Source organism: Camelina sativa, chromosome 10 (genome assembly GCF_030686135.1).
Source record: "Camelina sativa cultivar CO46 ecotype springtype chromosome 10, ASM3068613v1".
Classification (NCBI taxonomy): domain Eukaryota; kingdom Viridiplantae; phylum Streptophyta; class Magnoliopsida; order Brassicales; family Brassicaceae; genus Camelina; species Camelina sativa.
In genome coordinates, this window is record NC_141889.1 from 2,111,634 (window position 1) to 2,136,191 (window position 24,558).

General features: G+C 35.4%; 5 protein-coding genes and 1 pseudogene across 6 annotated transcripts; 2 read left to right on the forward strand and 4 right to left on the reverse strand.

The window, feature by feature from the left end:
* Positions 1–375: 375 nt before the first annotated feature.
* On the forward strand, positions 376–2,358 carry LOC104716581 (uncharacterized). Its single transcript, XM_010433972.2, has 2 exons — positions 376–654; positions 1,084–2,358. Exon 2 carries the CDS (start codon positions 1,100–1,102, stop codon positions 2,102–2,104), a length of 1,005 nt encoding a protein of 334 aa, XP_010432274.1. The 5' UTR covers positions 376–654; positions 1,084–1,099; the 3' UTR covers positions 2,105–2,358.
* Positions 2,359–5,662: 3,304 nt separating this feature from the next.
* LOC104716582 (uncharacterized) lies at positions 5,663–8,176 on the reverse strand. The gene is made up of 4 exons (XM_010433973.3): positions 7,583–8,176; positions 6,310–7,101; positions 6,180–6,227; positions 5,663–6,105 (listed from the first exon to the last, which is right to left on the reverse strand). The coding sequence occupies exons 1-4, from the start codon at positions 7,763–7,765 to the stop codon at positions 5,815–5,817; spliced, it is 1,314 nt and encodes a 437-aa protein (XP_010432275.2). The 5' UTR covers positions 7,766–8,176; the 3' UTR covers positions 5,663–5,814.
* A 523-nt stretch (positions 8,177–8,699) lies between these two features.
* LOC104716583 (large ribosomal subunit protein uL11m pseudogene) lies at positions 8,700–9,524 on the reverse strand (annotated as a pseudogene). The gene has a single exon (XR_015568895.1). The product of XR_015568895.1 is annotated as a large ribosomal subunit protein uL11m pseudogene (transcript).
* Positions 9,525–12,538: 3,014 nt separating this feature from the next.
* Positions 12,539–13,648, forward strand: LOC104716584 (putative E3 ubiquitin-protein ligase ATL45). The gene has a single exon (XM_010433975.3). It carries the CDS (start codon positions 12,799–12,801, stop codon positions 13,435–13,437), a length of 639 nt encoding a protein of 212 aa, XP_010432277.1. The 5' UTR covers positions 12,539–12,798; the 3' UTR covers positions 13,438–13,648.
* Positions 13,649–16,896: 3,248 nt separating this feature from the next.
* LOC104716586 (plant intracellular Ras-group-related LRR protein 4) lies at positions 16,897–19,659 on the reverse strand. Its single transcript, XM_010433976.3, has 4 exons — positions 18,709–19,659; positions 17,617–18,530; positions 17,349–17,521; positions 16,897–17,247 (listed from the first exon to the last, which is right to left on the reverse strand). Exons 1-3 carry the CDS (start codon positions 19,316–19,318, stop codon positions 17,381–17,383), a joined length of 1,665 nt encoding a protein of 554 aa, XP_010432278.1. The 5' UTR covers positions 19,319–19,659; the 3' UTR covers positions 16,897–17,247; positions 17,349–17,380.
* Positions 19,660–22,668: 3,009 nt separating this feature from the next.
* LOC104716587 (thioredoxin reductase 1, mitochondrial) lies at positions 22,669–24,531 on the reverse strand. Its single transcript, XM_010433978.3, has 2 exons — positions 23,337–24,531; positions 22,669–22,954 (listed from the first exon to the last, which is right to left on the reverse strand). Exons 1-2 carry the CDS (start codon positions 24,415–24,417, stop codon positions 22,884–22,886), a joined length of 1,152 nt encoding a protein of 383 aa, XP_010432280.1. The 5' UTR covers positions 24,418–24,531; the 3' UTR covers positions 22,669–22,883.
* Between the last annotated feature and the right edge of the window lie 27 nt (positions 24,532–24,558).

Sequence of the window (24,558 nt, forward strand, 5' to 3'; positions counted from 1 at the left end):
CAAACTAAGATCTTGGATCGACCACGTTGCTTGCTTTGATATCCATCCACCATAAATTCTAAACCACGTCAATGATATGGTAACTCCATTTCGTATAGCGATGTTTTTAAAATATATATGTTCACATTATTTCATATATTAAAAATATTAAAGTTGTAGGGGAAAAAAATGAAAATTAACTCCGAAGCGAAATAGTAACTCTGTGAAGAAATTACAGAGGGAAATAAATGACGGCCGTTATTATAGTTAGACGGAGGAAATGTAATAATAACGGAAAGCATGACCAGCTAGTTTAATTTTTTTTTTCTGAGGTTGTTGTCGTGTAAGAGATAGGAACTGTAATTATATAAACACACACACACATGTCAATCAAAAAAATTACAAAATTTATGTGATAATTAAAATTAAATAAATAGAGAGAGAGTTGATTTTGTTATTTTGTAGGGTTTACATATAAAAATGGAACAAAATTCTCTTGTCTTCTTCATCCTCCTCCTCCTCCTTTCTCTGTGCAAACCCTAATTTTCTTTTTCTCCCTAAACTCTCTCATCTTCCTCTTTCTCTCTTTACCTTTTCATTCACAGAGAAACTGAGATTATGATAAAGATAACCTAAAACTGCGGCAATTCAAAAACTGACAAGAAAACGCACGAGGTAAGAAAAAAATCGAATTTGCTTGTTTTGTTCTCTCTGTTTACTCTGTTTTCTAATGTTTGATTCATGATTTTGTTCTTTTTCAATGCTTAATTCGTTATTCATCGATCACACCCTTATGATCAAGTAATCATCAGCTCATTCATGTCAAGAATTTTTCTGCTTAAATTTTGTTGTTATAATTGTGTGATTTTTGAAATTGAGTTTTAAGTATTCATATTTGATAAAGATCGGAATATTTTGATGATTAAAGTATACATCTTTTTAAGGAAACTACAGAATTGGTTTTGTCTTAATCTTTGTAATCTCTCAATCAGGCAATCAGCAAATGTATTAACTCTCTGATTTGTCTCTTCATCGATCTGATCTCATCCATAATTCGAATTCTGATCCGAAATTAAGACACTTTCATTCTTGTAATTTTCTCAGATTTGGGTTTTAACAAATGGAGATGAATCCATGTGACATGATGAATCAGCTCGATTCAGATTCGCATCTCCCTCCTCGAAAGAGATTACTTGCTGGATTCAAGAAACTAAACCCCAACAATAACAACAACGCCAATGGATCTTCTCCTTCTGATTTCGCTTCTTCTTCCTCAACTTCAAACTCTAATGGATCTTCCTCTGCTCCAACCCATGTCCAGACCCATCTCGACAATTTGTTAGCTTCCCGTTTCAACAATGATCAGTCACCGGAAGAGCTCGTTGCCTCGACGAGATCCGCTGCTGCTTTAGCGGTTAAAGCTGCCAAGGCTGCCAGGGCGATTGCGAACGAGAAGGCTTTGGTTTCCGCAAGGGCGATCGCTGCGGCTAAGAGGGCATTGGAATTGGTTGATTCTTTCCCTAAAGAAGCTATCCCTGATACCAAGGAGAGGTCTCCTAAGAAGAACAAGCAGAAGAAACATGTCCCTGTTGAGCTTTTGTATTCTAAAGGGCAGCTAAGAAGAGACGAGGAAGATGATTTAGCGCGTAGGTTGCATCGAGCTATAGACAATACGTATCCTAGAGTCTTGAGAACTTACTCGGAATTCGAGGAGAATGGTCAGAGATACAAGAAGCATAAGAAGAACAAGAACGTAGTTGAAGCTGGTGGTGGGAGTAGTAGTATTATAGTAACAGGTTCTATGAAGGACATTGCGGGAATCGTGGATTCAGACAGCTCGTATGAAGGGTTAGAGATAGCTAGATCAAACAGGGATGAAGAAGCGGATTCGAAGAAAGCAGGGGAGGAAAGCAGCTCATTGGGTAAAAGAAGAGGAAGAGTGAAGCTAAAGAAGATTCCTTTGAGCATTTGTAATTCTAGAAACCAAGAAAACGGAACTCCCTCCGCGTCTACATTACCGGTGGCTCAGCCGCAGGAGGACGGCGTGATTCCGGCTTGGAAATGCCAGGACCTCAAGGCGGCTCCAGAATGTGTGAAGCAGAACAAAGCCGTACGGTCATCATAGTGATCGCCCTACAGAAGAAAATGACTCGTTTTTTTTCTTCAAGATTTGGTCAAGCATTGCCATTTTCAGTATAAGATTCACATTGTTGTTTCCTTTTTTGGATGTGTTTTGAGTTAATGTTATATATTGTTAAATATATACATATTATTACACTTTATTTGCCATTACAGTTGTGTAGAAGAAGAAGGTTTGATATTTTCGGATTCATAGATGAGCATGAAATGTAATAAAGTGATATACTTTTTTGTTGAGTTTATAGTATTTGTTATTTTATTTTATTTTGCTAAGAAACGATTAATTGATATGTGGCCAAATTATAAAGAAAGTTTTCACACAAAAAAAATAAGTAATACAAAAAAGAAATTTATTTTGTGGATTCAACGATTGGATACAGGGTGTCACGTGTAGATAGATCTCCACGTGGTGATATGGAACGTGTGACACAGAAGGAGAAGAAATAGACTGTGAATGGTTGTCTAGTCTGCTCCGGACCGGACTAAAGTCGGACCAATGCGCAATTAATTCACCGTTCAGAATTCTAGACCAGTATGCACTACTCCATACTATAAAACTACATACTGGTCTGCAATTGAAAAAAAACTGCATACTATGCAAATTGTATTATTGGTCCGATTTTTTTTGTTTACTCCTTAAAACCTCTATACCAACTCCATACCAAAAATGAAAGTTGGATAAAAACATGATTGTTAACTAGTCTTAGAAAACTAATTTTTTTTTTGAATAAACCACTTACTCAATAATCGAAATAATATTATTATGAGATAATCGAGATAATAACTTTTGAATTATAATTCTAATCTTAGAAATCTTTTTTTTTTTTGAACTCTATGTTATGGGATAATTGAAATAATAAATTTTGATTTGTAATTCTAAATACATATTGTAATAATAATTATTAATTATGATAAAATATTATTAAAATAATTTTAATCATTTGTACATACTACTCCATATTATGGTCTGATTTTTACCATTCATAATAATATGATGTTATGCATATTATTGTATAGTGTTGTACATACCAACGTTTACTCCATACTACAGTCCATTCCACTCTATATTAAAATGTTTGTACGCAATATCTAGTATAGAATGCATGGAGCAACCAGAGACATAGTAATATACGCAAATCTGTGAAGACAAAGCTGCTAAGTCATGCACGTCACATGTGCTCTGAAAGTTAAAACCATCTGGCAATGTCGCTTTTTAGATTTACTAACAACTAGAGTAATTTTTTTTCTTCAGATTATATATGACACTGAAAATTGCAGTTTCGTCATTTAGGGTATTTTGGTTTCTATCTTTCTATATAACGTAAATTTATTACTTCGATAATACATTGACAACGACATGTCTAAAACGGGAACTTGATTTTGTATTTGACCAGGTTTACTAAAAAGTAAAAACCTCATATGCTAGTCAATAAAGTATAAAGTAACTGCACTCCATTACGCTGACAAAAACAACCGACACAAACACTAACGGAGTACTATTTGAGAATATGACAAGAAAAAAATAATAATGGATTTAACCGACAACAACAAATGATGAACAAGTTATTAGAAATATCAGTAAAATAACAAAACAAAATTATTATAAGACAACATGTAAAACCATTGGATTTTTTTTTTTTTTTTGTTTTGTCGAATACTGCTATTTGTCATTTTCTGTTTAAAAATAGATCTAGAAGTATATTACCAAGATAATTTTTATAAAACTATTCTTTAGCAAATACAAGTCAAGTATACATAGTTTTTTTCAACCCACACAACCCCAAAACCAACTATAAGAGGCACATATATCTATATATATTTTTAAGACATTTATAAAATAAATCTTCAAGTTCAAACTTATTTACAATTATGCCATTAACATTAAATCTATATATACATTTTTAAAGATATTTATGAAATAAATTCTTAAGTTCAAACCTATTTATAATCATGTTATTAGCATTAAATATTTTTAATTTTAATTTATAAATATTATTTGATTATATTTCTCTCTCCTTAATCAATCAACAACTAATTACAATATCTCATTAAATATTTGTTTTGTAAAATTCATAAATATTTCCTAAAATATCTCCTTAATTTATTACAATATTTAATGCTAACAATAAAAATGTATTTGCAAATCTCAATAAATCTTTACGTTGTCCGTTTTATCCGCAAAAAAAGGAAAATAAAAAAAATTATCATATTTCATAATTATTTCTGAATCATATGTAAACCATTCTAAAATTAAGATATTTTGAAGATAATGTATACTTGATTAGCAAGATTTTTGGTAATGTATTTTTTTGCATTTTTCGTTATTTGGATTTTAAAATACGTGCATGTTGTAGTTAAGCAAATAACAAAATGTAGGGACAGGGTTCAGTTTGTGAAGGATATGGCGAAGGAAGTTCATCGTGCAAACTTGGCTTGTCAAGTGTTATCGAATGAGCGGGTAAGGGTAGAGAGACAGATCTCATGGGTTCCACCTAGGGAGAACTGGTTTAAACTGAACACGGATGGTGCCTCACGGGGTAATCCAGGCTCTACAGCGGCTGGCAGGGTAATTCGTGATAGTGAGGGACGATGGATCCATGGGTTTGCGTTGAACATAGGTTACTGTACGGCCTCATTGGCGGAGCTATGGGGGGTTTATTATAGTCTTTTATCTCGCATGGGAGCGACAGATCACTCATGTGAAGTTGGAGATAGATTCAGAGTTGGTAGTTGGGTTCTTAAAGACAGCGATTTTGGATTCTCATCCCTTGTCATTCCTAGTACAATTGTCCTATGGCTTCTTTTTAAAGGACTGGTCAGTCTGGGTTACACATGTGTACCGTGAAACTAATCGTCTTGCAGACAGGTTGGCAAACTATGCTTTTACTCATCCATCAGGCTTCCAATTGTTCGATATTTGCCTGGAGGATCTTCTTTCTGTTTTGATAGAGGATGCGAGAGGGGATGCGATTGCAAGATGGGTTTGTTTGTAATTTTTCTTTTTTCTTTTTAGGGAAGTTTCTCCCTTTGTCTTACCAAAAAAAAAAGAACAAAAATTGTGTTTGGATATCTAGCGGGATGAATTTGGGTACTAATATAAATTGAAAATTATTTCATTGATTGTTAGTAAATCATCAATTCATTATTTTGTTAATACCATCGACATTTGAATATTAGGCAGATCTAATTAAGTTTATTAAATTACGATTATGTAAAATAAACAAACAATACTACGGTATACCACATATTTTATTCTGAATTTAACAATTTAAACCGGTAAACCTAAATTTTTAAACCAGTAAACCTAAATAATATAGATATAAGGGATATATGTTTAAATTTTGCAAAACATTAGTCATATATATAGTTAATCTACTAAAAAGTTATATTTTTATTTTACTTTTAAAAATATAGTTCTGCGGTGTACCGCGGGTTCAAACTTGACATTAATATCAAAACAAACCGAAAGAAGACTCAAAATTGAAGCCCAAAGAAGAGGTAAGTAACATCTTTGTTAGTCAATTCATCGCTAAATAGACAATTCTTTATAAGTAACAAATGAAATCGATGGTTAATCAATCAATAATCATATGTCCCCCGAAACAGCAACGAACAATTACCAAAAAAATCCATTAATAAAAGAAGAAAGTTATTTAAAAAGGAATGAAGAACGATAGAAAGTTTTGAGTTTCTTTTTCACCCTTTGATCTGCAAGTTGTTCATTTGTGCATCTACATTATCTGCATAGTTCTCTGTCTTTACATTCATCCACGGATGTTCCAAGCACTGCTGCGCAGTTGGTCGTTTGTCTGGCGCAAACTCCAGAATCGAAGTCACAAACTCGGCAAACTCCTTTGCTTCTGCTTCTGGAAGCTTGTATTTATCAATCAGTAAGCGATCAAGTGACCAATATTTCAACCGCCGGATCCTTTTCAAATCCCCGTGTCTGTCAAAATAGTCTTTCGATCTCGCTCCCCCAATCGCAATCTGCTCAACCAAAGCATATCGTAAGAAGGAGACCAAACCGAGAAAACAGAGCGGGAAAGCAACAAATCAAATACCTTTCGAGGCATCTTTCCTAGGAGTTCCATCATAAGAGCAAGGTGATCCTAAATTCAAAAACCATATAACAAAATGAGGACAAAAAATTTGAAGAAGCAAACTCTTGAGGTAATAGATTTAGGACCTGACCTCGTCTTCTCCATAACCATCTCCTTCTTTTGGAGCAAATAGCATATCTCCTGTCACAAGCTCGAAAGCCGTACAACCAAAAGACCACATATCAACAGAGAAAGAGTAACCTGACTTTAGTATGACTTCAGGAGCTCGGTACTGTCTCGTTTGTATCTCTTCCGCAAACTGTTTATCAGCCCAACAAGCGTTACCAAAGTCAACCACTTTGCATCTCATATCAATCCCATCAAGACTTCTTTCCGTCTTGGATGATGTTTCTTCACCCACCATTGAAACTCTTCTTTCTGATATTTTAGCAACCGCTCTTTTTGCTCTCCTCTTAAGCTTCTTCTCAATTAGATTCATCGTGGATCCGCCACCGTTTGCGTTTCCCTCTGGCTTTTCTAGTATTGGGGTTAGTCCAGATCTAATAGGATCTTTGGCAGGGTCGATGGTGGAACAAAGAAGAATGTTTTCAGGTTTTAAGTCGGAGTGAATCATACCGAGCTCACGGTGCAAATAATCTAAACCAGTCAGTATACATCTGCAAATCTCCCGGACTTTATTCATTTTCAGACCTTTGTAACGGTTGTATCTGATTAAACGGAGCAAGCTATCGCCAAGAAACTCAAGCACCATGCATAAATGCTGTCCGTTTGGACCAATATGCTTAAAATGGTCGATAAGACGAACAACACATTTGGAATTGTCGACATCTCCATCAGCAGCAGCTGAAAGAAATTCGATTTCGTGAAGTGCAGCTTGAGCAAATTGTTGTGCGCTCTTCTGAATCTTCAAAGCAACATAGTTCTACAAAACATACATAAACACATACCAAAGCAAAACATTCTTAGGATATACATACTTCAATATCACCGTTATCTTCTTCCTATGATTAAAGATACTAAAACCATTTAATACGCAATCCTTTTGAGCAAACAAATCTGGTAAAATGGTTAGCTAGAGAGTAGTTCAGTGCCAAATCTAGGGTAACGATCCACAATTTCAAAACCAGAATCATCTTGCACCAAAATCTATTGGACTTATAAAACTAACAGATGCGTATTGTATATAAAGGATGAGTCTTTAGCTTTAAACAGTGTAATTTGAATGTGATTCGATCTCGATTTGTCACAGATAAACTCTCAGATGAGAATTAAAAAAAAAGAGATCAGAGCCCAGAAATGAAACCAATGAATAGAGAGGCTTGATGTTCACAAATATGTAGGAATCAGAATAAGGCATTACGACCAAAGCAACTGAAATCGAAGAGAGAGAGAGAGATGCGTACAGAGGTGAGAGTATCGTAGGCAAGCCAAACGGTGGAGAATTGACCCCAACCAAGTTTTCTCTGAGCGATGTAACGACCACCGGAGAAAGGATCGCCGATCCTGACGGCGTGATAACCACCTTTACGGTAAGCATCGTAACCTTCTTCTTCACCTTCTGATCCGGAAGAAGATGAACACGACATATCTAATCTAATCTACAAAGACGCAGTACGTGTCTCAATTCCTCACCGAGTCGCCTCGCCGGGTCGATTTCGATCGTCAAAAAGATTGGATCTTTGCAAAGGAACCCCCCAAACAACACAAGACAAAGGAGCTTCTCCCTTTTCTTAGAACAGAGAGAGAAAGACAAAGAGAGGAATGGGCACTCAGATTGCGTGTGGCCCTGAAACGTAAGACCCTCTCCACTTTTCGCTCTTTCCTGTGATTTATTTAATCAAACGAGATTGCTTCAGATTTTTCCCGATTTAAACTTTTTTTTTTTGTTGTTGTCTATTTCTCTCTTTTGCCCTTTTCAAAGGAGGGAAGTTGTTGAGTCTATTTTCTCGGGTCAGGTGTCTCTCTTTTTTTCTTCCCTCTCAAGGTCCAAAGTCAATGTCTTTCCTTGACCACAACATTCGATATGGTATCCAAATTTCAAAAACTTCCATTGATGGCAAATTTTTAGGATCCGATCAACAGAAGCAACTGAGTCGAGCTGGACTTCATCAAGCAGTAATAAGCTTTGGACTCGATTACAGATAACAAGCAATCATATGTCAGTGTGTGTGATCAGTTCTCCTATGAAACAAAAGTGAAGTTTCTTCTTGTTTCTCTAAACACACAACTACAAAGCTGTTACACTTGAAAACATATTGCAGACGAATATTCAAGAAACGCAATTCGAAAGTTCTCTGTTTTTAAAATTGAGATTGATGTCTCTTTATTCAGATCTTACTTGTGTCTTTGCCATTTCAAACCACCCCATTGCTCCTTTAGTTCACTTAAACCTTGAGAAGAACACACAATTCTCCAAACTTTACTGAGTGCATAAGAAACAGAATCTGATCAGTGAGGTTAAAGGAACGAACTTTAGATTACTTAGCCTATTACTAACGATCCAAATTCAACAGCCACAACTACAACAACACAAACTCTGTACTTTCCAAATTATTCAATCGATCAAAGTTGAACAAACTGAATCTCTCTCAGCCACTTTGGAGCTCCATTTTATCAATTGAAACAACAAACAAAAACAATGGAACTAAACAAAAAAAAACACAGAACAATCTCTTTCCATCAAGGAAACCCCTTAAAAATCACTCCAAATCCTGAACGATCTTGATACCCATAGAATTAGCAGTACCAATGATAGACTTGCAAATCGACTCCAACGGCATATACTGACAAAACGGATCCGTCTGCTTCACCTTCGCGATCTCGTACACGTGTCTCACCGACAGCGTCGTCACCGTCAAATGTCCAGGACGAGTGCTCCCTTTGTCGACTCCAGCTGCTTTCTTGACGTACCACGACACAGACGGAGACTTGACGGTGAATTCGAATGAGTTGTCCTTAAACGCCGTTATCGTTACGGCCATCGGGGTGTCTGGTTTGTACTTTTGAGTCCGAGCGTTGAAGTCTTTGCAGAAAGCCATCAGGTTAAGCCTGTACTGACCTAGCGCCGGACCTACCGGTGGTGCTGGCCTTGCGCCTCCCGCCGGAACGGTTAGCCTGATTGTCGCCGCCACTGGTCGCCGTAGTAGGATCTCTTTCGCAGCCGCCATTGTTGTGATCGTGAAAAAGAAAGCTCTCACTGTTCTTCGAGGGTTTTTGTGACAAGGTGTAGAAATTGGGCCTTTTGTTTTTATTTTGGGCCTTATATAAAGCCCATTATTTACTTGCTTTGAAATTGTTGTTTTGGACCTGTGGTTGATGGATTGGGATTATAATGGGACGGTGACCGAATAATCAATAGTTACATGACAAACAATTCAAATGAATTAACAAAGAGTGTGAAGTGTCGTTTTCTATAACTCTATTTATATTGAAACGGCATAGCAACTGAATATATCATTTTTTATGACGTCATATGTATGTATATTAAAACTTGATGTTTCAGTTGCTTCAATGACCCAAAAAAAAAAAAAAGTCAAAACAAGTTTGCGCACCGACATGATATTGCTCTTGCGTTATGATCATGGACACATATAGAACACGTAACTCCTAGGCATGACTTTGACTCGTTTTATTGCTATCTACAAAATACATATTCAACTCTTTAAACTGATAGTATGGGCTTTTCAATTACCCTTTATTTTTGTCAACCTTTCGTTGTTACTTCGGCGAAGTCCAAAACTGCTAATTTCTCTATCACTTTTATATTTGATTCAATATATATTAGATATATTGAATTTGAATATATTGGATATATCGAATAAGTTACAATATTTGATTAGCTGGATTCGCATGGACTATCATATTACTACATGTCAAACTTACTTTATTGTAACTGGTGCAAAGTATACCCGTACATGGACCTAGAGATAGAGAGACTTCGAACAGAACATATAATGTATTATCTATGAAAATGGAGTAATATCAATTATTTGTGAATACGTGCATATCTACTTTCAATATGCATATGCTATATATGCCCTCACACTACGTATGGCAATGGCAACTAATTTGATTTAATTTATTGTAGTTTTCATCTACTGATTTTAAACGAAAACATTGAAATATACAAACCTTTATTTGTGTAAAAAATAAAAACAACACACGTATGTAAAGTAAAAACATCTAAGCTGGCTTTATCCAAAACTATCGATTATGGATGCTCTAAACCTCACTCAGTATATAATTGATCGATGCTTCCAGTCTCCATTATTGTTGTTTGCAGGACTGGTTTGTTTGATTTCCGTTTTTTACATGGCATGATCAATGCGTCCAGACTCAATTATTGTTGTTTTTTTCTTATTCTTTTTTATTTGTTCATGTGTGCTAATAATGTCTTCTCTAGTTTTAATTATTGGTGTAATAACTCGGTTTGCTTTTCACCTTTTTGGTTCCATATAAGACGTTAAGACTCACATCACACACACACACACACACACACAAATATTCCATTCCGATTGGCGATTGTACTTTCGTTTTCGAAGTTGTTATTCTTGCAACGTTTCTATTCTTTTTTGTTTAACTATCTATTCTCGTAGGTTCCATCCATCTCTTTCTCTAGTCCAAGACCCGATCATCTCATGAAATTTCAGCTGAAACCGTGCGCAGAAACGAAGTTTATTTGGATCGTTGGTTTGTAATGTATGATATGATAAAGTTTGGTTTGATTCGACTTTTTCAACCACAAATACAATAGTATTACGGATACTAATGACCCCCCCCCAGAGAGACTGTAGAAAAACACCAAAACTTATGCACACGTGGACGGTGTTACCTGCCGTTAATACTATAATGTAATAAATATTATACTGCCTTTTGAGTTTCGAGGACACGTAGATCCATTTCAAAGATTCTGTAAAAATTGATAGTTATCAAGATCCCACCTATATCTAGACAAAATCCAACATACATATTTACAAATCTAAATAAAAATTATTATAAAAAATGTCGTTTCTAAAGAGTTTTGCCAACTATACAAATCTTTTAAATGAAGAAAAGAATAAAATATATTGGAAACCGATTGAATTACTCTAGACAAAATCCAACATATATATTTACAAATCTAAATAAAAATTATTACTATAAAAAATGTCGTTTCTAAAGAGTTTTGCCAACTATACAAATCTTTTAAATGACGAAAAAAATAAAATATATTGGAAACCGATTGAATTACTCTATTGTCCTCAAAAAATTTCAAAGTTAATTTCTCTATAATGGAAGATAAATAAATATTGAAACCAAACTAGATAATATTATTGCAAGAACTTCGAAGTTCATAGAATCCAAAACTTCAGCACCACCTGTCAACAAAACCATAATCTCTCTCGATATTTTTCTGCCCTCTGTATTTTGAAGGGATCCTTCTCGATGCCCAAAAAGAAAATGAAGAAAAAGAATGAAGAGAATAAAGTGAAATAGAAGAGTCTAATCGAAGTAGGTTTAGGTAAGAAAAGTAAATTATACTTAATACCTTTTGATAATGAGTTCGTCAAAACAGAACCTAAAAAGAGCGCCCACACCTACCCATCTTTTTCCCTCTACTTGCGTTTTCTAGTAATATTAATACGGCTATATGATCCTTCTTGTAATTACGATAGTATTTTGTAATACGATTACGATATTTCCAAATCTATTTATCTAATTAGATTTTATGGGATACATATTTAAATCGAACCCGCCCCCGGTAACTAACTGTACGCATGTTGCCAAGATCTCTCTGATGCGGCTTAGAAATTAAATAACTAAACATAACAAATATTGTAGTACCAGTATATTAGTTTTTTTTTTGTTACTTAACAGTTAACATTAGTCTTTTGTGTATGAAAAAAAAAATCCTCAATTGATTCGATGAAATTATATTAGACAATAAACTTCAGTTTGGTCACTCGCAACATTCACGAAATGGAATGATGATATAACTTTGCATAATTATTTTTACATAATTCTGTAAATTTTGTATACTGGCATTAACATAACTCAATTACATATTTTATTAGTTTGACTACACATTTTTATGATTTAAAAATTTGAAATGCTGTCAACGTTCAAAGCATGTATTTTAAAATTTCCCCACTGGACTAAACTTATCTTTTGAAACATCGAAGATTTTCTCTATATAGAGAAAGAAATCCCAAAAAAAATATATATATATATATATACTTGAAATAAAAAAGATTCAAATAAGTATGTCTTTATGGCATACTTAAGAAAAAAATGTCATTATTTAGCTTCGGAAAATTGTAAAAACTACGTGTTTTCTATTCATACAACCTTTTCAGCCGATATATGCCAAATGAATTAAATAAAAAATATTTTGATTAATATATAACTTTTATCTGCAAATTGGGACATATCTTATACATATAAGTAGAGATGTGTATGTGTGTCTCTCTATTATATGCAAAAACTTGGATCAGATTCTTCTTCTTCGTTCTTCTTCTTCTACCTCTCTCTCTCTCTCTCTCTCTCTTTCTTAAACAACAAAAAACAAGAACAAAGAACAAAGTTTCTTCCTTTCTACCTTCTTCACATTTATCTCTCTTCAGACAAAAACAATTAAAAAATGACACGCTCCTCTAGATTCCTCGGTACGGCGTCGTCTCCACCACCACCGGAAGAAATCCTCGCCGCCGAAACCGACATGGTTGTCATCCTCTCTGCTCTTCTCTGCGCTCTCATATGCGTTGCCGGTTTAGCCGCCGTAGCTCGCTGCGCTTGGCTCCGCCGTCTCACCGGCGTTAATTCCGCCGCCACCGGAGAATATCCTCCTCCTCCTCCGAACAAAGGCCTCAAGAAGAAAGCACTCCAAGCGCTCCCCAAATCCACTTACACCGCCTCTCCCTCAACCTCTAAAGCAGCCGCAGAAGATTTGCCGTGCTCCTCCTCAGGCGGTGACGGAGACGACTCCTCAACCGAGTGTGCTATATGCATAACGGAATTTGCCGAAGGCGAAGAGATCAGGATCCTACCGCTGTGTAACCACGCTTTCCACGTGGCGTGTATTGACAAGTGGTTGACTTCGAGGTCTTCGTGTCCTTCTTGTCGTCGGATTTTGGTTCCGGTGAAGTGTGATAGGTGTGGTCACCATGCTTCCACGGCGGAGACTCGGATCAAAGATCAACCTCAACCTCCTTCACAACACCAACATCATCATCCTTCACAGTTCACTTCCTCCGCCATTATTCCTGCTTTTCTTCCTTAGAAAAACTTCTCTTTCTTTTTCTTTTATAATTAATTTGCTTAAAAAAAAAAACATCGGCATGATTAAAGTTAAGTAAAGTAATAATTAAATTAATTAGGAAAATTAGTAGTGATCTTTTTCTTTAGTTATGTTTCGATAATTCTGTTATGTAAAAGACTGTAATCCACTGTTCTTATTAATCTAATCAAGATGAAATTTCGAAGTTCACAAATTCGATTAGAGGATTATCTTTGTGAAAAAAAATAAGAGCATGATTGATGATTGTATTGATTGGACAACCCTGAGCACTACCAAAAGGGTCGGTCATGCGAACCCGTGTTTCTGAAGCATTACCCAAAAATAACCAAAAAAACAATTAAATTACCAAAATCTTTGAACTGAAAAACTTATAAAAGTATTTATTTATTTTGGAAATATCTAGCGATAAATTGGGCGTTTATCTTTTTCCGACTGTGGACACACATTTAATTTAAAAAAGAAGTAACAAACTATATGAGTAGTGAAGAAAAAAAAATATAAGTAGCAAATTCTTTTGTAACAGTCACACTGTAAGTCCAACTTATATACTGTGTTTAAATTGGGCGTTTATCTTTTTCCGACAGTGGACACACATTTAATTTAAAAAAAGAAGTAACAAACTATATAAGTAGTGAAGCAAAAAAAAAAATATATATATATATAACAGTCACACTGTAAGTCCAACTTATTTACTGTGTTATATAGGGAACGTAGTATTTAACTAGTTACAACAAGTTTTGTTACATGTAAATAAAACAAAATAAATAATATCACTAATCATCATGATATATGTGTGTGTATGTGCGTAACTTAAAAGTCTCCCTTATGTTTCTCAGTCATCATAAGTCAAAGAAAGCATGTAATGAATAATATATGGTCCTCTCATCTCCTTTACCCGTAAGCAAGGATGACTCGGTCCTCATTTTCATCCAAACCGTATCCGAATGATATTATTATGCATGATTTATGCGTTGCCTCCATATACATGTATTCTTTTTCTGAAAAAATAATATTGTGAATTTGTGATGATTATTTTATATATGGGTTTTATACTTTATATTAGCCTTAACAAATATTGCCAAAACACATGTCATTAAAATCATATACGAAATTAAATTACTCAACGATTAAGAATTAACAAAGAAGACATTATAAAATGAACTATTATATTATATGTTAGGTCTCTCTTTCATCATTATAGCACTTACGTAGGTCCCTTTTCACCATTATAGTAATTCGTTTATTTTGGTTTAATGTCATACTTATAGAGCTTAGCAAACATATATGGATGTTTAACAAAATATCTCAAAATATCTGTAATGTACTACTCCGTGCTAAACAAACATAAATCTGATTATCTGACGATAATTAATGATGTTAGGTCCCTTTTCACCATAATAGTATAAGTCCATTATTTTGGCTTAAATTTATTAATAATAGGATTCAAATAGCTATGGACTTTCCAAAAAATGGATACTTGTGTCCACTCTACTAATTTCGAGCTGAGACTCTGTTTTAACGGAAAAAAAAAAAACTAATTTCGAACTGAGATATGTAAATTTTTCTGTATCAAAATTATAATTTCCGATTTAGACAATCGAATCTTACTAGCTAGCTAGACTACTACTTCTTTTTTTAAAATTTTTTTATTGTATAATGATGATGGGAATAAAAGAAAAGTGAAAAAGGGGAAAGGTGGAGAAAGAGGAATATAGAGAGTAGGGGGGAAAACGATAAACGTACCACCCAACTTATAGACACTAGAAGAAACGCATGACAAGCCCGCCAAGTATCATATCATCCACCTTTCAGTTTCACTTAATGGAATCTTATGCCTTATCTCTTTCTCTCTGATTATTAGTATATTGCACCCAAGAGGCAATTAAAGTGAAGAAAAGTTTCGGCTTACACTTTTCATCTTTTTTAACTTCGCTTTTTACATTTTTGTCTTCTAAAAAACTAGCTCTAGGTTTATCCAACTCTTCTCTCTTTTTTGTCTGTTTGTTGGTATCTTCTTGTTAAAGCCAAACCGAAGTACCGAACGTATTCAAAATTTTCGATAAGCATTCCCAAACACAATAGAATAGTCCGTTAGTTTTGATTTCCAGTTTGATGTACTCGCTTAATTGGTTACGGTGGAGTTTATTACAAGTTTTTGAAATTATTGCACGCTTGGATTCGTGAAATCTTGTTATAAGCAACATCAAATGAGAACACTGGAAAAGTTGATAAGATTAGTTTTCCCATTGATTTTATTTGCTTCAAACTCAAGTAGCCAAGTCCCTCAAGCGCACTTTTTCTTTAAAACATATTATCATTTGGTTTTTTTTTTCTGGAGTATAATGTTTGTCCTAGTGTAAAAGTGAAATTTTGCTTTCAAGAATATTTTTCATCTTAGATGATGATCATTTCAGGAATATATAACTCTAATCAACTAATAAATCAAAGGAATAAAGGAAAGTTAGATAGCGAGGGTGGCCCGAGGTTTTTAACTAGTTTTTTTTTTCTTTTCTTTTTCATCTATATCATCTATATATAGATATGTGTACATGTATCATCATTTCAGTATGGAGTACTTTGCTCCTAACTATCTTTTTTTTTTTTTGCCCTTATAGTCAGAAAAGTGATATGTTTTGAAGATTCATTTCAATCCTTCATCTCTTTTTAGATGACTTAGTCTTCCCTAAACCCTTTTCCCCTACTTTTTTTCAACGTTCACATTATATATGTCCCTTTTAGTTTTACTACCACTTTCTACCAGCCTTATCATCGCAAGTTGGGCAATCCTATAGTCCTATACCCAGACCTTTTCACTATGTTACATCCTCTGCTTTCATAAAAGCTACAATCAAGTTTGGAATATGCTAACAAAAAGACAAAAGAAGAAGTTTGGAGTCTGTTCACAACGAAGTTAGAAGAATGAACCGAGATTGGATTCAAACTGATTTGTATGTGTCACGTGCCGTGTGTTAATTAAACTTTTGTGCCTCGATACTACAAGCCCAGATCCAGTCAAATAAAGACTCTGTATGGGCCTGATTGTTTTACATATCCAGAGAGATTTATCCACAGAAAGACGAGAGATAGACATGGGGTTTCAACTGATAAACAAAGCTTTAATTGGTTCACACGTGAAGTCACATGTATACTGATATGATAATACACATAAAAGAAAGACCATCTCGTGATGATTATACACATACATAGACAAAACAAAAAGCGCAAGTTGCATTATTTATTACAAGTGAGTATTAATTAACCACTTTTAACTCTCTAGACATAACCACGTTCATGGCCAACTCATGTCATGTCTCTCCTCTAAGCATCACAGCCATCACATCACATCTCTATCCACATACACAGTGTCACAGATACTTTTTTTTAGGTGCGAGAGTCTTATGTTTCAAACCAAAGAAACAAAACCAGAGACGATACACTACGTACAGAACATCAAAGTGGTAAGAATTAAACGAACACGTCAATCTACGAGGGACAATGTTTTCGGTTCTGTTTTGGGATGGGCTCTATGGATTCGGCCATAACCGAGTAAAGAAAGAGCAGATATGTGGAGACTAGAGAGACATGAATGAAACAATGATACATGTGAATAGTGAAGAAAAAAACAAAGAATGAATAATGAAGCATCTACAGTACTCGGAGTTGCAATGCAAATCAATGCTTCTCTTCTCTCTCTCTCTCTCTCTCTCTCTCTCTCTTTGTAGTTTGCATTGTCGTGTGAAGATAGCTGGATTTGTCTGCCACTTGAGCTGTCAACAGCATTAACAGAAATACCTGAAAAAAGGGAGGGAAAGACAAAAACAGGTGTTTTTGTTATATGTAATAATGCACAGTGTGAATCTTGATTTTTGGAGTTTGGGAATCTAAAGTGCTACCTGATTACGGGTCAGAGACTTTATCAGCTGTTTTAGACGATCTCCATGCTGTTCTGTTTTCTCTTGTTAGACTTGGAGAAGAAGCACATCTGCACCCAGCTCTTCTTCGGCTTAACCATTTGAGATTTCGCGTTCCTCGTCTCCACAAGATCATTCATGTATTGAACAACAGCCTGAAAGTATATGAATCATCCGTGAGTGAATACCATTTAGAAGAATCTAGACCACATTATGAGAAACCTAGAGGAGAGATAGAAAATGAGAGAACCTGAGGGCCCTTCTCAGCTATATCACGAGGAGGAACTTGTAATGGATTCTCCTGAGCACGAAAAACACGCAACTTTGTAAGCATTTTAAAGGATTCGGGTAGAACACGGATCTGGTTATTGCTTATATCAAGCTCTTCAAGCATCTCAAGGTTGCCTATTGATCTCGGTAGCGATATCATGTCAGCAAAATTGTTTCCAACGTTCAGCTTCACAAGCGTAGTGGCAAAACACAAACTCTCTGGCACTGACTCGAGCTCATTGAAACTCACGTCCAGCTCTCTGAGACTAGCTAAAGAAGACATCGTTGTAGGTAACTGCCTGATGTTATTGTAACGGACAGACAAGGTCTCTAGTGTAGTAATCTTCCCAATAGCTTCCGGAAGAGCCTTGAGTTTGTTATAATCTGCACGGAGCTCTTTCAGCGAGGAGCACCCACCGATAGAATGTGGGATCTCTTCAATATCATTGGTCTCAACGTCGAGCTTCTTAAGACTCACAAGAGAACCGATGGATTCAGGGAGAATAGGGAGGTTGTTACAGCTCAAATCAAGCTCCTCGAGGTTCACCAATCTGCTAAATGCTGAAGGCAGAGATGATAACTGGTTGCTACCAAGGTTGAGGTAAACCAAGTTCAACAATTCTCCTATAGACTCAGGAAGCTGACCGATTCTGTTTGAATGCAAGTCGAGCTTTGTCAATGAAGTAAGTCCTCCTATGGTGTTTGGCAATACCACAATGTGATTCTCAGACATATCAAGCGAAATGAGACTCGATAACTTGCCAATAGAATCCGGAAGCCATTCGACTTGATCCGTTAACTTGTTCTGTAGATTAATGTCTTGAGTAGCTTTCTTAGCTGATACCTCAATCAAGCTTGCAAGTTTTATCAAACTCAGCTTCTCTCCATCGTTGCCTACACATAACAAATGATTCATTTACACACCACAGTTACTAACATAATCTATTTGCAATTCCTGCTGCTCTATCTATCTAAAGGTTTAAACTTTAAACAATTCCAATTCCAACACTTTCTATATCAGAAGAATCCTAAGTTGGAGAACCAAGAGAAGAGAAGGGTTAGTCCGACTCACCGGAGAGTTTTCCGGCGGTAAGTGTTGAATCCAGAAACTGAGGTTTGCGAGGAGCTGCAAAACCATCGCCGTAGAGAGAAGGTTTAGTGTTGGTCATGAAGCTGTCGTCTCTAGAAACCATATCCTTAGGGCGAACAGGGGCTTTCTCAGAAAAATACAAACTTGACGGAGTAGCCGTAGCCGTAGCCGTCTTGGGAGCCGGAGCGGGAGGAGGACGAGAAGGAACAGAGCCGTTAGAGGAAGAAGAAGAAGGAGAAGCAATGCAATTAGAAGCTCTCTGAATGAAATCATCGAACATAGCGTGAGTAGCCTCCAGATCGAGAAGCTTCAAAGCTTCTCTCTTTTGCTCTCTGCTGCGAAACTGAACAAAACCTCTCTTCATATCTTGCAACACCATGAAAAGCTCACCGGGGACTTCAGAGCTTTTCCTCTGTCTAGCAATGGCTTCGAAACAAGATTGGTCTTCATTATCAACGTTGTCAATTAAACCCTTGGCAGCTTCAACTTCGTCGATTCCAGGTCTTGGTGGTAGAGATCTGTGAATTCTCATGATTTCTTCAACCACTTGCTCCGTCGAATCCAAACGCTTATCCAATTGCATCAAATCCATTACTAACGAAATTTGAAGAAACGAAGCAAAAAAAAGAAACCTTTTTTTTTTTTCTTTTGTTGGCTCTCAAAGTGTCGTTTCTTATGTTTGTTTGAAGAAGGAGGAAAGATTGAGAAAAGAGTTTTAAGTAGAAACCCAGAGAGGTTGTTCTTCTTGTTTCTTCTTATATACTAATAAATACAGCTGTTTCCATAACTCTCTGTCTCTGTGTTTTATCTCTCTCTCTCTCTCTCTCTGTTTTTTTCTTAAAAATCGGTTTCTGCTTCTGCTTCTTCTTGTGCTGCTTCCTTCAGTTCTTCAAGAAATAATTGATTACCTTTTTATTAATAATATATTAGTATAATAATATTGTCATTTGTCACTAATTTAAGCTATGAATTAATTTCCTTGTTTAAAATGTTAAGACATAAAAGTTTTGGTTAATTAACATTATCAGTAGAGGATAGTTTACAAAAAAAAAAAGACGGAAATAACGTGAACCGTGGGATGGTGACCTATTGCTTATCTGTGGATTTTGTATATCCCGTTATTCCCATTTTCTCCTTGTACTGTATATACACTCTCTTTTTTTTTTTATCGTATGTATTTTGACCGTATTTATTGAAATTGTCAAAAACTCATTTCGAAAAGACAAAAAAAAACGTAATACAATGCCTATTTATTTCCAGTTTTTTACTGTCTTTAAAATAAAATATGATTCGTTACCGTTAGGTTTTTTAGTATAGTAGTAGTATTATTATTTAGATATCGAGGGGATACTAATGATGAAAATAAGCAATTATTAACTTGGAAGTTGGAATGTTATAGGGATCATCAAAGATAAATTAACAGTCCCATAAAATAACACTATGTGTATGTATGTATAAAGTTGATAAAATCAAATACTAGATAGTCTTATTTTCGTGAAATATCTAATGAGATATTATTCCAAAATAATTACATATGTTTTTAAAAAAAATAATAATAATGTTGTTGTCAAGATAAAAAAAAAAAAAGCAACACATTTTTGCCCAAAGAAACAAAAAGAAAGAGGATGGGGAAAAAATGGGGGAGAAAGAGAGAAGAAAACGCCATGTGTGAGATGGGACACGTGTCGGGCATATGGTCGATGATGTGTTGTCCTTTAACCTGTATCCAGCTGTCACATTTCATGGCCCCGACTTTTGCATATTGCATATGCTATGCATATCTGGGAGGTAATTACAAAAAGATACCTACCTATATATAAAGTACTTTGATAAATATAATATCTTTTTCATTTTTAATAATAAAATATATAAAATGGGTTATAAAATACAAATTGTATTATGACATAGTGACATACCAAATGAAAGCATACATGCCAAAAACAAAGGTTAACAAATAGTAGTAACTTTTATTCTTAATAATCAATTATGGGTTATATATTCTATTTCTAGCAGTACAAATTCTTCTGCATGATAAACAATTAGTATAGGAATTTAGTGTGTCAGTATTCAGCAAATCTGATCCATTCATCAATCTTTTAAGTGGCTTCACTCAACAACGTCGGATCTATACTCGGTTATATATATTTAATTGTATATACTTTTTTTGTTTTGATACCATTTTTTTTGTAAAGTTTTTCTCCTTCTCTAGAAATTTCCATCAGAGCAAAGACAAAAACAATTCATTGCAACTTTGTGGTGGTCGGACGCATTTTTCTCATTTACTGAAACAATAATAATATTATCGAAGATTTGATGATCATAACAACGTACATTTTCTACAATAAGCACCAATTTTACTTATAATATTTATATGTATGTATGAATGAACGTGATCTACAACTATTTGCCAGTTGTTGTGCTTTAATCTAACCGGTTATATCTTTAATCTAATTAACCGGTAATATCAGTCAGTTCTTCTGTTATATATAGACGTAAAGCGACTCATTGCGGTCAAATTATGAGTACTATGACTACATGAGATAAACAAACATGAGACGTTACAAAAAAAAAACACAAACTAAAGCCAACGACCATAACAGACCGCCGCCGGCCTTTCTTGTTTATATTTTGGCAAAGTGTGGTTGAATACGATAGAATTGAGTTTCAAGAATCAGTCTACTGCATATGAATTTATTATTGTCTTTGGTGTTTAAAATGTTTTCCTTTGTCTATCCTCACAATTCTAAAATATACTATTACATACCTAAAAGCTTGATTTATTTGTATCTGAAACCAGTTGACTTTGCCGATCGTCAAACAAATATATTTTAACTGTTAAAAACTACTAGTGATTGGAAATAAGCTTGAATGTTGTTTTTTTTTTCTTTCTTACACATACGGTTGAAGTTCGTTTTCTCACACAAATTCATCTTTGAATATATTTTTTTTCCCGACCAACTTCGGTTTTTATATTGTAGAACTTACTGAAACATATTTTTCAGTTTCATAAATATCGGATTGTTTACACTGATAAATATGTTCATAAGATAAGAGTACTGTGAATTTACGCATCTTTTTAACAAATATTACAGGATGAATAGAAACTTCATAAATTATTAGGAAAAAATTATCAGAATAGGAATCTAAAAGCCTTATAAACCCAAAGATCGCGAAGAAATTGTTTTCTTATAAAGTCTTACGAAATCCTATTTTCACATTACATTTTTTTTAAAAGTAATCTTTATGTAATTAACTTTAAAACTCTTTAAACCTATATCGTTGATTGCAAAAGTTTAATATTTCTAAAGTCAAACAAAAGACAAAACAAAGATAAACTGCCGACACAAAGAAAAGAAGACAAAATACAGAAACCTTTATTTGTTTTTTTAAAGTAAAGAATTAATTAAAGCTTTTTAATCAAACAAGTTTTTTTATATTATTCAAGGCATAATTCAATGACTACGATCTTATTGAGTACATCATTTTGATAAAAAATCTACATTCAAGTTTCACGTTCACGGTCTTATCTTCATATTGTTTGAACTTTGAAGAATATTGGGTTTGGGACTATTTTTGGGAAAGATTTTATGAGCTCTTCGTATATTTTTCAACCATGTGGGAGTTTCTATTTTTGTTGTTGCACGCTTTGCTTTACTTTGCGAAACGACGTCATTCGTTCAAGACCCCTTAGCCGTCAGCTCTCTTGTCAAACATCAACCTTTCAAAACCGATTCCTCTGAAAAAATCGGTGACCATAACTTCGAAAGTCTCTAGAATAGCTAGAATAGCTCTGGTGCGTGTCTTAATGGCTCGGCTTCAAGATCAGACATATCTTCTAGATTTCTAGAAATCCACGTTCGTATTACAAGACTACATATTATTATTACTTTAGTTATTGGATAAATCATATTCACTGAATATATATGAACGTGAAGGCATCACTGAGAATCAAATCTTAGGGACTTTTGTCGTAGCTAATTTTACACTTAGAGCTACAACTTTGAACAATATCCGTACTCATTTCCAACTGCAATATTAAAAATAATAAGCAAATCAATGTCCCTTAACTTGTTCTATGCTAAAGATCAAATCTCATTATGGTACATCCATCAGGGATCAGCAATTAACTCAATGACCGACCCTTCTGAAAACATTCCTCAATCACTCTTACCTTGCTGAGATCCGATCTCTTGTAAGTAATGCTCTGCATCCAAAGCTGCCATGCACCCTACACAATCATTCAAACCAAGTTGTGAAACAGACCTAAACTGAGCGAGAATTGAAAATTGTGAAAACTCTCAAGTCTTTTAAAAACTGTTACTTAAGAGAATCAAAGAACTCTACTAAGCAATGGAACAACAAACTCAAGGAAGACTATCACTCAACACAAAAACTTGGCCTTGCATCAATTTGTGAATGGAAGCAAATGATATAGAAGCAACTAAACCACAAGAACTTGACAAGCCATACAGAGCCGATTAAAAAGGTACTCTTTTTGAAAAGATCATTCCAAAAACAGAGATTGCACACAAACTCAAGTAGTTCTAAGCTAGTAAAAACAGTTTCTTTTAGTTTCACTATTGCAACTTGTGAGAAAGTAGATAACTAACCAGTTCCTGCAGCAGTGATCGCCTGTCTGTACTTCTTGTCCTGAACATCACCGGCAGCAAAAACTCCAGCAACACTAGTCTCCGTAGTACCAGGCTTCGTCACAACATAACCATCGGAATCCAACTCAACACCACCATCCAAGAACTTAGTAGCTGGCTCATGACCAATAGCAAAGAACAATCCAGAAACTTTCAAATCAGAAACATCTCCAGTAACCACATTCTTCACTTTCAACCCACCAAGCACACCTCTTTCTCCATCTCCATAAGCTTCCACAACGGTCGAGTTCCAAATCACATCAATCTTAGGGTTAGACAAAGCTCTCTGCTGCATAATCTTAGAGGCCCTAAAAGCATCTCTCCTATGGATTATAAACACTTTAGATCCATACTTGGTTAAAAAGTTAGCTTCTTCCATCGCTGAATCGCCTCCACCGATCACCGCAAGAGGTTTGTTACGAAAGATCGGAGCAGCTCCGTCGCAAACAGCACAAGCTGAGATCCCACGGTTCCAGAAACCTCCAGAGCCTTCACCAGATCCAACGAAGCTAAGCCGTTTAGCCACAGCTCCAGTAGCGAGGATCACAGCGTCAGCGAGAACGGTTCTTGAATCTGTGAACAGCTTCAACGGTTTTGAAGAGAAATCGACTTTTGTCACCGTCTCCGTGAAGATCTTAGTACCGAATCGCTCCGATTGTTTACGGAACTTGTCAGTGAGCTCTGCTCCGAGTATACCTTCTGGGAATCCGGGGAAGTTCTCGACGTCGGTGGTGGTTGTTAACTGGCCTCCAGGAGCGATGTCGTTAGCCATCCATCCTTCGAAGAGAAGAGGTTTAAGTTCAGCCCTAGCCGCGTAAATCGCCGCCGTGTGAGCCGCTGGACCACTACCTACGATACAGAGCCTTGTGTTGTGAGTTTCGAGGCCGTTCATGACGGCGGATGAAGAAAACGCGGAGGTGAGAGACGACGGCTGCGGGTGGGGATGAGAAAGAGTGGATCCAAGTCCTCCAGGCCGTGCAAAGCTTCGTGCTCTGCTTATCAGACTCTTTAAAAACCTTGAACGACTCATACAATTATACATTGGGAACGAGACAAGACCTTCGATGTTATTAAAACCTTTTGTTATGTAGTAGTATAATTATATGTTAGTATTTGTTAAATTCGAGACTTTTGTTTATTAAAGATTTGGATTATTTTAGGCTTTTGCATAAATATGTAAGGA